The sequence below is a fragment of the Onychostoma macrolepis genome, chromosome 03 (assembly GCF_012432095.1).
Source record: "Onychostoma macrolepis isolate SWU-2019 chromosome 03, ASM1243209v1, whole genome shotgun sequence".
Classification (NCBI taxonomy): Eukaryota; Metazoa; Chordata; class Actinopteri; order Cypriniformes; family Cyprinidae; genus Onychostoma; species Onychostoma macrolepis.
The window spans coordinates 37,561,996-37,575,280 of NC_081157.1; the positions used below are offsets into that span (position 1 = coordinate 37,561,996).

At 38.7% G+C, this 13,285-nt stretch overlaps 1 protein-coding gene and 1 long non-coding RNA gene across 4 annotated transcripts in view; one reads left to right on the forward strand and one right to left on the reverse strand.

Moving 5' to 3' along the window:
- The window catches only part of LOC131538105 (uncharacterized), a 69,438-nt gene extending 61,525 nt beyond the window's left edge, over positions 1-7,913 (forward strand). For 2 of the 3 annotated variants that reach the window (XR_009270474.1, XR_009270472.1), the window contains 3 exons: positions 1,234-1,450; positions 6,040-6,206; positions 7,109-7,913. This is a non-coding gene — a long non-coding RNA (uncharacterized LOC131538105). The remainder of the gene's footprint in view (positions 1-1,233; positions 1,451-6,039; positions 6,207-7,108) is intronic. The other variant, XR_009270473.1, reaches the window with a different exon arrangement.
- The window catches only part of cacng2a (calcium channel, voltage-dependent, gamma subunit 2a), a 66,712-nt gene extending 53,648 nt beyond the window's left edge, over positions 1-13,064 (reverse strand). The window contains exon 1 of the mRNA XM_058771960.1: positions 11,121-13,064. Coding sequence (XP_058627943.1) covers positions 11,121-11,346 — 226 coding nt within the window. The 5' untranslated portion in view covers positions 11,347-13,064. The remainder of the gene's footprint in view (positions 1-11,120) is intronic.
- Between the last annotated feature and the right edge of the window lie 221 nt (positions 13,065-13,285).

The following is a 13,285-nucleotide window of genomic DNA, read 5'->3' on the forward strand; positions in this document are numbered from 1 at the left end:
TAGCAACTACACAGAAACACAAAAAAACACCCCAAAGTTTTTACAACCACACAAAAATGCACTAAAGTCACTCAGAACTCCTACATACTACAATAGTAACATGTTCAAGCTCAAACTACCACTGCAATCACAATTTGTAAAAAATCCCATCCGTAAGAAATTAGCAACCACATAGAAACAGGCACTCAGATAATCTTCATACCAACACATTAAAACCCTTCACAATGCCTCGGAAACTACACAGCAACACCCTGGCATCATGGAGGTCAGTTTTGTATGGTCAAACTGCACTTGGATATTCTTCTGAAAACCTTCAGTCTAAAGATACAAGCTTGATTGTTAGGCTGAACATTGAAATATACAGTGCACCGCAAGACTTTGGCTTCCCTGAGATAGCCAGTCTTGTTGAATTCTCCCAGATGAAGTTGACAGTGGCAGTCTCCTGACAGCAGTATGTTTAGCCAACAGCACCATTTGCTGTGACTGGAGGCTTTGCCAGCACTGGTGCCTGATGTAAACACAGCCATCTGAGCAGCTCTGCTCAACCACAGCACCGCTTGGCCCCTTTGGACCCAGACCACCATACAATGGCTTTGAGAATTGCTACTAAAATTGGGTGCGAATTTTCAGCACTGAATTGGGTGCTATAACCCAAGAGAAAAAGACAATGTGGGACACACGCACACTCTCAAAAAACGAGGAGGGAGGAGATACTCGTACCATCAGAATGAGACACAGGGCACCATTTACTTCCCATCAATAGTCTTCAAAGTCCCTAGCAGAGCTGGAATCAATACAGACACAATGTGGACAGTTATACCTGATCCCCACTTAGAGAAGGGAAGGAAATAGGAGTAAGATGACTATATATTTGTATGAAACCAGATACTATAGTGCGCCTCTTGTAGTTTCGGTAATTCATGCTAAACAAGCGCATAATTTAACTAACTGCAGTTAAAATGGTCATGTGGTTTCAGATTCAGGAGGGACATGGAAATGCAGTGTGTAGCTCAATGCACATATCTTGAAAGCCAGCTAATAAAATGTAGTTAATGAGCCCTGCTGCTCTGTACCTAATAAACTAAAATACAGATTGAGCTAATGTTTTCTTTTGGGATTTTTCCTTTTTTTGTGAGAATGAACTCACTTTGTAATCTCATTGATGCTAAAGAACTTACTGTGCAACTTTGTGTGACTTTAGAAATCACTTTCATTATTGCTTCTCTTCTACAGTTCTCCCTGTGCATATGCCGTCCTCCGTCTCTCCCTCCCCCCCAAGCACACAGCCGCAGAGGGGGGTGGATTTGGCCGTATGCTCCTGCCTGGACCGAGGAGCGTGACTGTCAGCACCTCGACAGCTAGGTGCTAACCGCGGGTCTGCAGAGGTGGAAACATCTCAGTCCATCCTCCACAGAGCCAGAACCTCAACGAGAAGACACATGCTCATTATGTGAGTACCCATGGCACGAAATTAGATCATAAATGAATGAACATGATGTTACACATGGTAATGTTTAGGGACATCTTAATGGACTGTCTGAGTGTTGTCCTATATGAAACATTACACTTGAGGCCTGTAATACATCAGGGCCGAAGCAAACGCTAAGCAGCGTGTGCTAAAAGATGATCTTCTCCAAGGTGAGACTCACCCATAGGATAGAAAAAAAGATCTCATTAATTTCTCCATTGACAGCGATGAGATTCAACAGCAATAAGAGAAAATGGAGAGCAAATGGAGTCTTCTGTTTCTTAAATTGTTCTCTTGAGTAAAAGACTCAAGTAATCTCACATGTGTCTCCTTTAGAGTGCCACAAGAGATTTCAGTGTCACACACTGCGCTGAGATTGTCACACACACACACACACAAATATATACACAATATATATATATATATATATATAAATAAATTAAAAAACTAATTATTAAATGCAATAACAGTATATATGCTGAATATTTTGTCTATATATTGATGGATGGATGAATGAACAAGACAAAAACTGAGAAAACTAGTGCTCAGCAGATGCTATGTATATATACAAACACACACATATAATATGTATGTGTATAGCAGCATATGCTGAGCACTTTTTATACATGAATCAGCATATTAGAATGATTTCCGAAGGATCGTGTGACACTGAGGACTAAAGTAATGGCTAACAATCGAATAAAAGAAAACTAATTGAAAAATACATTTTAAATTCTAAAAATATTACTGTTTTTACTATGGTTTAGTACTGTGTTTTTGATCAAATAAATGCAGCCTTGGTGAGCATAACAGACTATTTTCAAAACAAAATAAACAAAACTGACCCTAAATGTTTGAATGGTGGTGTATATATTTGGTGTATATACTCTATATTCTATATTATATATACTTTTCTCTGTGTATCAGAAATTGTATCATTCTTTTCCTAAAGACAAAGGCAAAGGTGATACATAGACAAAGCATAACTGAGATCTCCATTAAGTCTCCTAAGCTATAAATTAGTGACTTTTTCCCCAGTTTTTATTCTATACATTTCACCATTCCTTTAAACAGTTCTGGCCTAATTTCAGCATACTTTATAAAAGACCAATTGCAATTCAAACGTGCTTTGCAAGTCGATGGTATGTGGGTGTAAGTTGGGGTATCTGATCGCATCCCCTCACTTTAGTGATGCATGGTGTTTGGGTTCCTCTCTGACACAAAGCTAATGCGGTGTAATGGATTGCAAATGAACTGTGCCAAGGACACCACCAATTCATCACACCTGAGAGGGCTGCAGATTCCACTGCCGCTATCGGGGGAAAAACAGCAAAACGCTTTGACTTAAAATGAATGGAGCAGATGTAGAGTTAATCAGCATTTATGGCAGGATTTTCTCTCGCTGCTTTAAATCTGCAAAATGGCCGTCAGAGAAGGGGGTGGGGGGTAAATGAATGATCCCCTTTAAACGTTATCACAGAATTGGCCTAATGTCTGCTGTGCAGTCCACAACAGTGGAAATGAGATCAATTCTATATAATTGGTCTAGTATCACTGAGATTTTGGCACTACACGCAAGAGTACAGAGTGAAATTCTAAATTATAAAACGGATAGTTCCGGTCCTTGATTCTGATTGGTTGAGCCACGTTCGAAACCGTTGTAAATTACACTACAAACGTACACCTTTGTTTACGTTGTGTGTTGCTTGGTAACCACTTTGTTCCAACCATAGGTTCCAACCACAACTGTTTCTGAGGAATTACATTATTTGGTGGAAGAATACTGTTTTTATTAATATCATTACACTTATTTGCTCTGTTTTATTTTGTGAAACCTTACTAAGTATATGGAATAACCGTTTTATAAAAGCAATAAGCCCCGTGAAGCCGTGGTTTACAGTGAATTTATATTTATAGAATTTATCGCGTCGTGCCTAACAACATCCCTTAGCTGTCATAAATTCACTGTAAACCACGGCTTCTTGGGGCTTATTGCTTTATTACCACACACCTCTTTGTGTAGAAGTGCATGTTGAGTTCTGTGTGGCAAAAAGAGGTTTGTGGTAATTGGAGTCATGAAATGAGCTGTGGTATAGTCAAATCCCTTCTGCATCTTTACCAAACATTTCAAACAAATCCTCTCTTTATTTTAAATGAACTATGTGCTGTAGACAGAATCTCTTTAAAGGGACAGTTTATCCCAAAATGAAATTCTGTCATTATTTACTCATCCTCATGTCAGTCCAAGTACATTTTTTTCTTTTTCTTTCTTCATCATGTATATATCATGAATATCATGATGCTCTATTCTATGCAATTAGTAGATGGAGCTCTTTATCTTATAAAAAGTACCATTAAAATAATCTATATTATTTATATTCCAGGTTTTCTGAAGTGATGAGATCAGTGAAGAACAGACAGAAAAATCTTCTCTTCCACCTTTGGTTTCAAATCTCAATGTCTAATTCTAATAGCATCATAACATGTTTTGCTGCACTATATTTGAATGCATTTAAAAAAGTAGCATGAATAGATTAAATATAGACTGCCATTGAGTCAGTAAGATTTTATGGTTTGAAAGAAATTAATAAATATATTAATAAAGGATTCATTAAATGGATTAATAGTAACAGTAAAGAATTTTACATTGTTACAAAAAAAAAAAAAAAACTTGGAAATATTTGGAAAATGGAAAACAGCAGCTCAAAATGTTATATGTTGAACATCTTTTTAGTTTAACGTGCCTCTGCTTATCTGTACTATCAGTGATGTTACACTATAGAGGCCATTCCCACACACACAGATCCTGGGAGTGTCCTCTATTGATCTGTTTCCTGGGTCAAAGTGCAGAGAAATCACACAGCGCACCAGGACCAAAAGCAACCAGGAAGCCTGTGTCTTTCAATCCCCCCCATTCCCCTGATGAAGGCAGCATGCAGCTCTGGAGAAGATGATTGGAGGAATGATGAATAACATCACTCTGCTCCTCCTACCCGTGACAGGACTGTCAAACAGTTATGTTTATGACCTTTTCTAATTACACCACACCATGTATAGTTTATTACAAGGACTCTATGATCATTTAGCCTTTCCTTATAGTTTGCAAATAAAGGAACCAAAGCAAAATGAATGCAGAAAAGCTCTTAAAAGGGATTTTGCTCATGCAGATGTGCTTCCCCAGTAGAGGGTTAACTAAGTGGGGGAGACAGAAGTTCCAGAATAGCATGAGTACTCCTACACATGCACCTGCCAACCATCAGGTAGAAAGAAGGAAAAGCAGGAGAGAGAAAGCAAGCGATAGAGAAGAGAGAAGGCGAGAAATGAGATGTGGAACAGACTGTTCTGTTGCACTCTGATCACTGCCGTCACATTCAACCTGCTTTCAGAGCTGAATCAGAATGAGGATGATTCAAGTGGTATTCCACCCGGGCCGTCTCCCAATCCAATATTAATAATGCCCCTGAGACCCTCATTATGTTCCCTCCTGTCTGAGCGGCAGAGGAGAATTTTGTCCTCTGATACTGGCAGAGGTTGTCTAGATGTCGCAAAAAAAAAAAGAAGATCTGCTGTTTCGTCTGCGTGTCCTGCATTTGAGAAGTTCAAAATGAGAACCGGCTTGCCAGTACATTAGTTCTAAATTAGATCATTATTCTTCTAAACAAATGGCTTCTGTCATTGTTTAAATGGACAGTGCACCCAAAAAATGAAAGTTCTGTCATCATTTACTCACCCTTATGTCACCCATATGACTTTCTTTTTTCTGTGAAACTCAGAAAGATATATTTATAGCTGTTTAAGCTGCAGTTTTCTCATTTCTAAGTGAACAATTGCAAATGTAAACCTGTTCCTCAAAAAACTATCATATGGCTTCAAAAACTTGGAATTTTTGGAAACTTTTGGTGATTTTTTTTTTAAAGTCAAACAGGTTTAGAATGACACGAGGGCATAAAATGATTTGGAACAATTTGGAACTACCCCTTTAAAATGTAGAAAAAGAAACACTACTGTTTAAAAATTGGGTCCGTAGCATATTTTTTAATGTTTTTGAAAGATGCATTTATTTGATCAAAAAATACAGTACAAACAGTGAAATGATGCTGTGAAATATTATTACCATTTATTGTTTATTTGGATCCCCATTAGCTTCCACAGAGTGGTTGCTAGTCTTCCTGGGGTCCTCAGTTCAATCCAAAACAGACAATCGAACCATTTAAAATAGCTGTTTTCTATTGTAATATTTTAAAATGCAATTCATTCCCACAAAGCTGAATTTTCATTATTGCAGTCCTCAGTGTTACGTGATCCTAGAATTTTTATTACAATGTAAATGTCTTTACTGTCACATTGTTCAATTAAATGAATCCTTGCTATCTACCTACCTAATGAATTTTTGTGAACTTCCAGTAATAACTTTTTTCATTTTATCAACTGTCATCATTTACTCACTTTGGTTCTCCCTTTAATGTCACAGCTGAATATATCAAGCTAGAAATATGACACCTTGAAACTGTAATGATCATCTGACAAGGCAATGAGAAAAGGCATTGAATGAAACAGCTCTTCTCTTACAGGTTAATCTGACAGGATGCTTTGGCAGTGTATATGCTGCTCTTCCAGGATGTTTTTTTCCTCCTACTGTTCATCACATCACTGGTGTTTATAGGATAAGTGGATCATAGGATTGAAGTGTTATAGAGAGTGGGCATGCCAAAGAAAATATGGTTGGACTTTTCCTTTGGTAAGTGTAGAGCTGAACCGGGACGTTTTGGGGCAAGTGGCCTGTGTGAGCGAACTGAAGCATGCAGTAGTGTTGTAATACTGTGTAATGCCACTCCAGACCTGGGTCATTAGCTGGGCAGATCCATGCCAGGCTGGTAATCCTTATCTGATCAGTTTATGAGCATAATCCGTCTCTACAGCAGCGCCAGGCACAGCTAAGACCCACGGCTTGTCTGTCTATATCACACATACATAAAAATATGACCTTTTGAAACCAAAAAGTCTTACACATGACCATTTTGATCACATGATTCACAAATACTAGCACAATACGGTTCAGCCGATCTGGATGAGACCTCACACATACACTTGCTTACAAAGAGCAGCTTTGTGAGTATGAACTAGCGAGAGGTGAGAAAAATGCACGAGTATTTTTCACCCCTCCTGCTGAGACGGCGCTGGTTATCTCTTCAAACACACGCTTTGGCTGCATGCGAGTGGAAAACTTGCGCAGGAAGTCCATTCATTAGCAGCGGCCCCCCCGTGGCCCGGAAAATATTCACAGCGACTCAAAGCATTCAGGAGAATGATCTGTCTTCTTGGGAAAGTTGCTGTCACAGAGATTCGGAATGATAAGTGTTGGGTATGCGAGGAATATAACTGCGCCTCCTCTGTCACTGTACTTTGCTGCGCTGTTTCTGTGCTCTCGCTGTGCTGTTCCCTCACATCCATTGTTAGCGTAATGAAGATTAATAACGCAGATTACCTGTAGTTCTGATGAAGTACACTTGGGTCTGAGTCACTACGGTAATGGCGGCCCACCTTATACTAGCTTGTGTTCTATCGTGGCAATGTTTGTTCATGTGTACATGCATGCACTACAATGTCAAGCTGATTCATATTTGCTTCCACTCACTATAGGGACACATTCTAATCTGCAGTGGCACTATAATGGCTCCGTGGGTGTCCAGAACAAGACCTTAACAAGCTGTCATCTTTCACTGAGGTGCGATAACAGAAAGTGCATTGTGCTTTGCTTTTGTGTTGTAAAAATAGTAGAAACTTTGCTAATTATCTGGTTTGACACTTTTTGCTTTGTGATTGAGGATGGAAATAAAAAATGTGCAGTGGCCATTAAAAGTATTTGGACATTTAAGCCTAGTTTAAAAGTTTATGATTTGTATTAGATAACAAGATGTCGAACTAAGTGGCATCTGCGAAGAAAAGATGCTAGACTTTTTGTAGAAGTAACTTCACATTTCTAACTATAAAAATGACTTTTAATCAGCTGGTTGCATGGTCATTTATGATTTTTCAGTCAGTTTAGCTCAAGATTAACCACAGGTGTGGTTTGCCAACTAAACTTTGACACTCAAAAGAAAAGGCCCATTGTACTGTGTTAATATGAAGGAATTTTATGTATTGATGTTTCACTGGTGTTTTACCTGTATTTGGAAATGCCTGTAAACTTAACAGAAAATGTACTGGCAATTTTCTGACAGGACATCATCCATTTCTCTACAGATTATTTTCTAGCAGTGAACATTTTAACATTTTTGTCTGTCTATTATATTATAATTTAAAATAAACCTCAAACTACATGTTTTTTCTTAAAGTGTGCTTGTGCTATTTATTTTAATAAATGCCTCTTAGTTTTTATCTAATGACATACATATGCTTTTAAGTATGCCTTTAAGGTGTCGAAACATTGCAAGTTCATTAAGAACAAAATAGATCTGCTGACATTAGAAATAAATGCAAATGCACTGAAAGAAACTCTGAAATATATGAGAATAGAAAGTGAATGGATACATGACCCAGCTACAAGATTCTTTAAGATTCTCTATAAACAGGGCTCTCAATAAATTCTTTGCTCAAAGCAGACTGGTGTATACCTCCATTATTGACACTAGCTTTATTGTAAGAATTTGATATTAATCTAATGGATATACAAGATTTTTTTAAAGAAAGTATTACATTTATTTAGCAAGGATGCATTACATTTATAAAATGGACATTAATAATGCTACAAAAAAAAATCATTTCAAATAAATGCTGTTCTTTTGAACTTTCTATTCATCAAAGAATCCTGAAAAAAGGTTATCCACCAAAAATATTAAGCAGCACAACTGTTTTCGGCAATGATAATAATAAGAAATGCTTCTCGAGCACCAAAATCAGCAAATTAGAATGATTTTTAAAGGATTATGTGACACTGTGGGGTACTTTACATTTTAACATATATATTAAAAACTGTTGTTTTACATTGTAATAATTCACAATTCAGCACAAGAGACATTTTTCAAAAACATTTTAAAAAATCTTACCAACCCCAAATTTTTAAAATTAGTATACAGTAAGTATAAAGATTCTTATGCTTTCCAAATACTGGCAACTATTGAAAAGAACCATTTCATGTAGATAATGTAATATACATTGGTTCTCTTCTGTTGCTCAGGAGGTTATAATGCATCTGATTGTGCCAAGCTGTACAAGATATGTAAGTCTTTTTGTAGGTGTGATCCTCTGGATTGGTCTATAGTGTACTTCATACGTGGGTGGGTGCGAGAGTAGATGTTAAATATCTGAAGCAATGCTAATATTGCTGAGGACAGTCCAGTGAGGGTGTTTCCCCTCTCTCATCACTTTGGAGCACTCCAGGGACAGATTACACTAACACTCTTGCCCACCTGCATGCTGTAAATCTATTCCTCCCCAGCAAATCATCTTCTGCACTGACCACTGAGATTTAACATCCTGGCCTGCCTACACACAGTCTATGAGATGGCAGTGCAAGACGGGCTCTGAGAGGCGGCACCTGGTTGATGGATACAACCGTGTGGGTTGAGGAATAAGTGTTATTTACTGTTGCAGCTAATTGCTTTTGTCATAGTCTGAGCATGAGATCTGTGTGAGCCTGAACTGAGAACAGAAGGAATAGAGACGTTTCACATTTAAGCAGCACAATCATCTTCTAATTAAGACTTATCATAGACCCACACCTAATTTTGCAAATGAACTGACGGTAATCAACAATTTAAGTGTAAGTTCAACTATTTAAGTGTGTTGTTTATCCAGTGATCACTTTGCTTGTTCAAAAACAGGATTTATTTTGTGACACACACAGAAAGGCAATGTTTCATTCTTCAGCGTTCAATTCTGCTGGCAGTTTATTAGCTGAACCGAATCAAATGCGATTGCTATTCCAAAGAATTTGACCTCGGTTTACAATATCTGTGTAACTGAGAGCTAAAATGAATCACAAATTACAACTGACTGACTACCTTGTGGAATTTTGTGGTGCCAGTGACACAAAGACGCAATACAAAAGAAGCTATTAAGAAATATTTTACATGGAAATGTTCATCAGGCCCCGCTTAGATGGTTCTCATGAAGCACCTTTTGATCCAAGAGATTCCTACATATTAAGGTTGTACGCCTTGAGTCTTTCAGGTCATTTATGACAGATGAACCTTAAGGCTAAACTGACAGACAAAATTAAAAAGCAGATGTTAAGGACACACTCACAGATGTGGTCAAAGTCACTCATTTTGCTTTTGACAACATATGGCTATGAGAACTCATGCTGTCATGATGATGATCAAGATCAACATCCTGTCTCCCCTGTCAATATGCCTTGTAATTTAACTCATTTGACTGTATATAATGCTACATGGATTTTCCTTGATATATCTCCCTGTGCTTTAGAAGCAGCAGAGGATGTGTACAGATAGCATATGGCCGTGTGCCTCAGAGACCCAGGCCATCTTCTGTGCCTCCTCTGAGCCCTGGTGAGGATGAGGATTTGTTATGCTCTGTGACCTCGCAAGGTGACATTGCTAGGCCAAAGTCAGCAGTCAGTGCAGCCACTGAAGCATGACAGGAAATCAACAGTCTGTGTATGTTGACCTGACTTACAGAGAGCATTTCTAAACATGGTGCATGCGAGTAGCGATTTCTTTTCCAGGTGTTACCTAGTGGAACTCCCAGTAGTGCACACATGCATTTATCTCCTTTTACATCCATAACTTTCCCCTGTGGGAAAATCCATCTTAAAGGGATAGTTAACCCTAAAATGTAAATTTTGTCATCATTTTCTTATCCATTCTTAGAATTTTCAACACTTTTTTTTTTTTTTTTTTTCTGGTTCCACTTAGAACCTTTTTTACACTGTAAAGAACCTTGAAAATTATTTTTCATGGAACCATAGTTGCCAATAAAGAACCTTTTTTAAGTCTTCATTTTTAAACCTGTATGACTGACTTTCTTCTGTAGAATACCAAAAAATATATTTTTGAAAAGTTTTTTTTTTTTTTTTTTGTCCATTCTATGAACATCAATAGTGTTGCATTGGGCTATCATCGTATGGACAAAAACATTTTTCAAAATATCTTCTTTTGTGTTCCACGGATGAAAGAAAGTCATTCGGGTGAGCATATGATGACAAATTTTTTTATTTTTGGTTCAACCCCCAAAAAGCTGGTAGCCCTGGTAGATAGATGGTTTCTAGCCGGTCATTCGCTGGTCCAAGTTGGTCATGAGCTGCAGCAAGAATATATTACACAAGTTAATGATAATAATATGTGTTCAAACCGGTTTTTAGAACATGACCATCTTAGACCATCAAGAAACCAGTTAACAAATTCTGTCGTATTACAACACCTCATACTATAAGAGACAGCATTGGGCTATCTGGCAAAGCAGACCCTGTTTAACATATTTACACATCAGTTTTAGTATTGTGCGCCGCTGTCGCTGTCCGTGGTTCTGAATGCGGAGCTAAAGCATCACGAGAGCAGCAGGCCTAAGATGTGTTTCCGTAACAACCGACAGGAACACGTGTGCACATGCTGAGATGGACCCTCTAATGCAAATGGGGGACCTCTAAACGTCATCGGGTGGATAAGCGAGAGCACGATGAAAGTCATCTTACCTTCCAAGCAACATGTCCTCCACAGTCCCGAGTGGGTCATCACCTCTTCGTTCTTCTTGCTGGTCTCGTTCTCGTTGTTGCTCTTGATCTTACACACGCCGCGCGAGTACAGCCAGTAGTCCGTGCCCACCGCGATGGTCATGAGACTGAAGGCGGCGAACGCGCCCACCGTGGTCAATAACATCTGAACTCCGCGGTCAAACACACCCATGTTTCCGCATTCCATGAAAGGGGGACCCCCTTTCCTCTTGATGTATAGGAAATAAATATTTGAAAATTTACGGGACCAAACCAAATTAAAAAAATGGGATATATTTGAGCGAAAGGAGGGGGAAGGGGGAGGATGCGGTAGGAACCTTATGGTTGCGTTTGGGTGAGAACCGATTAAGGAAGAAATAGGTGAGCCTTTCTGGCTTTTTCGTTTGTTTTTGGAGTGGAACGGTACGCTTTCCAACAAAGAGCAATTTTTACCGTTCTAAATCGTTTGTCCTTGTCTTTTTTTTTCTCTCTAAAGGAGGTGAGATATGCAGCAGCTAGTGCTACAGCTTAAACTTACGCGAACATTCACGCTGCAAAGCCACTAATCAAAGATAATAATTAATTGCCGAGGCCTTTAATAATGGCCTGAGCATGTCATTCAAACGCCACAGCAATTAAGCCAATGTTGAACAATGCTCGGTTTTAATTATGACAATTTAGGCGCGTAGATTTGATGTGTTAGGAATTGAGGATAAATACTGGTTTAGGAAAGATGTGGTATTCAGACTGGCGTTGATGGAGTAATGGAAGGCTTCGGATCGGAATATATCTAAACAATTCGATGTGTTACAACAACTGTTGACCTACGTAGCTGCTTAACAAACACGCTGTCCTCTCTTAATATGGCTAAGCAAATCCTAGTCTATTCAATCAAGAGGGAAAGACGCAGAGAGGAAGAAAAAAACAGAAAGGACAGGGAAAGCTCTATTGAAGTGCAGGAGCAGAAAAAAAAATATAGGATAGATGGATGGATGGCCAGGATAGTCCAGTTCAAAACCAACAAAAAGAATGTCCAGGTGAATCTAAATCTGCTGCTGCCGCTCTCGCATCAATTTGACAAATCAAGTCAACGATGGAATGAGAGAATTCATCGAGAACGAAACATAAATGAGCAAAATGGAATAATAAAATAAAGCACTAATATATATCCTTTTTCCTAAAATTCTGATCCCCAGTTTCCATATGTATCTCCTAGCTCTTTGAAGGTCTCTTCCGAAAATGGCAATCTGCTGTTGAATATGGTGCCGTCGAAGATCCGGTTAGAGCAGGGAGCATCCAGCAGAACGAGCCGACCATTACTAGTCATAGAGCCGGCTAGAGGAGACCGAGAAGGCGGAGGCGCCGGAACTGCTGTGGTCTACACCCGCCACTGATGCTCGCTTATCCAAATCCGCGCTGGCTTTCTCGCACCCAGAACCGTCCCGCTTGCAGAGCCCTTGCGCCATGTAAAAGACAAAAAGACCTGAGAATGAGGAACGTGGTGTGCTGGGAAAGGAGGATACGGCGGGTCTGCTTCTGTCCCCTTTGCTTGTGTGCTAGTGAAGATTTGGGAGAGGGATGTAGGCAGGCGTGCGTGCTGTGGCTCAGAAAGAGGGAGGGAGAGAGAGAGAGAACGAGAGAGAGGGAGCGAGAGAGAAAATTATACAACAGAGAAGGGATGTGCAGCGACAGAAAAGGGTGCAGTTAAAACTCTTATTTGGACAGAGCGAAACATATGGATATGAACTCACGTTCTCGAATATAGTGAATTTGAAACGATGCTTACATGCCGGGTTGTAGCAGACTACATGTTATGTGGGTTATGTAATCAGGTTTTTATTTTTTTATTTATTTTTTTTTTACAAAAATCAAGATCCTTTTATTAGTATAGTAGCCTATGCTACATTTTAAATCTACACTCGACCATGTAGCTGATCATTAACTATTATAAAGACGTTTTAAAAACACATTTTTTGTTATTTGTTTGTCATTTGTAAATAATATTAAACAAATAAAAATTATTAATATTAAAAATATATATAAATGATGATAGGACTTCTATTTTGTATGATTCTAATCTTAACGAAAAGCGCTCGATAACCGTACTGTTGCCATGGTTACCAGCTCAGACGATCGCAAATTCTGTT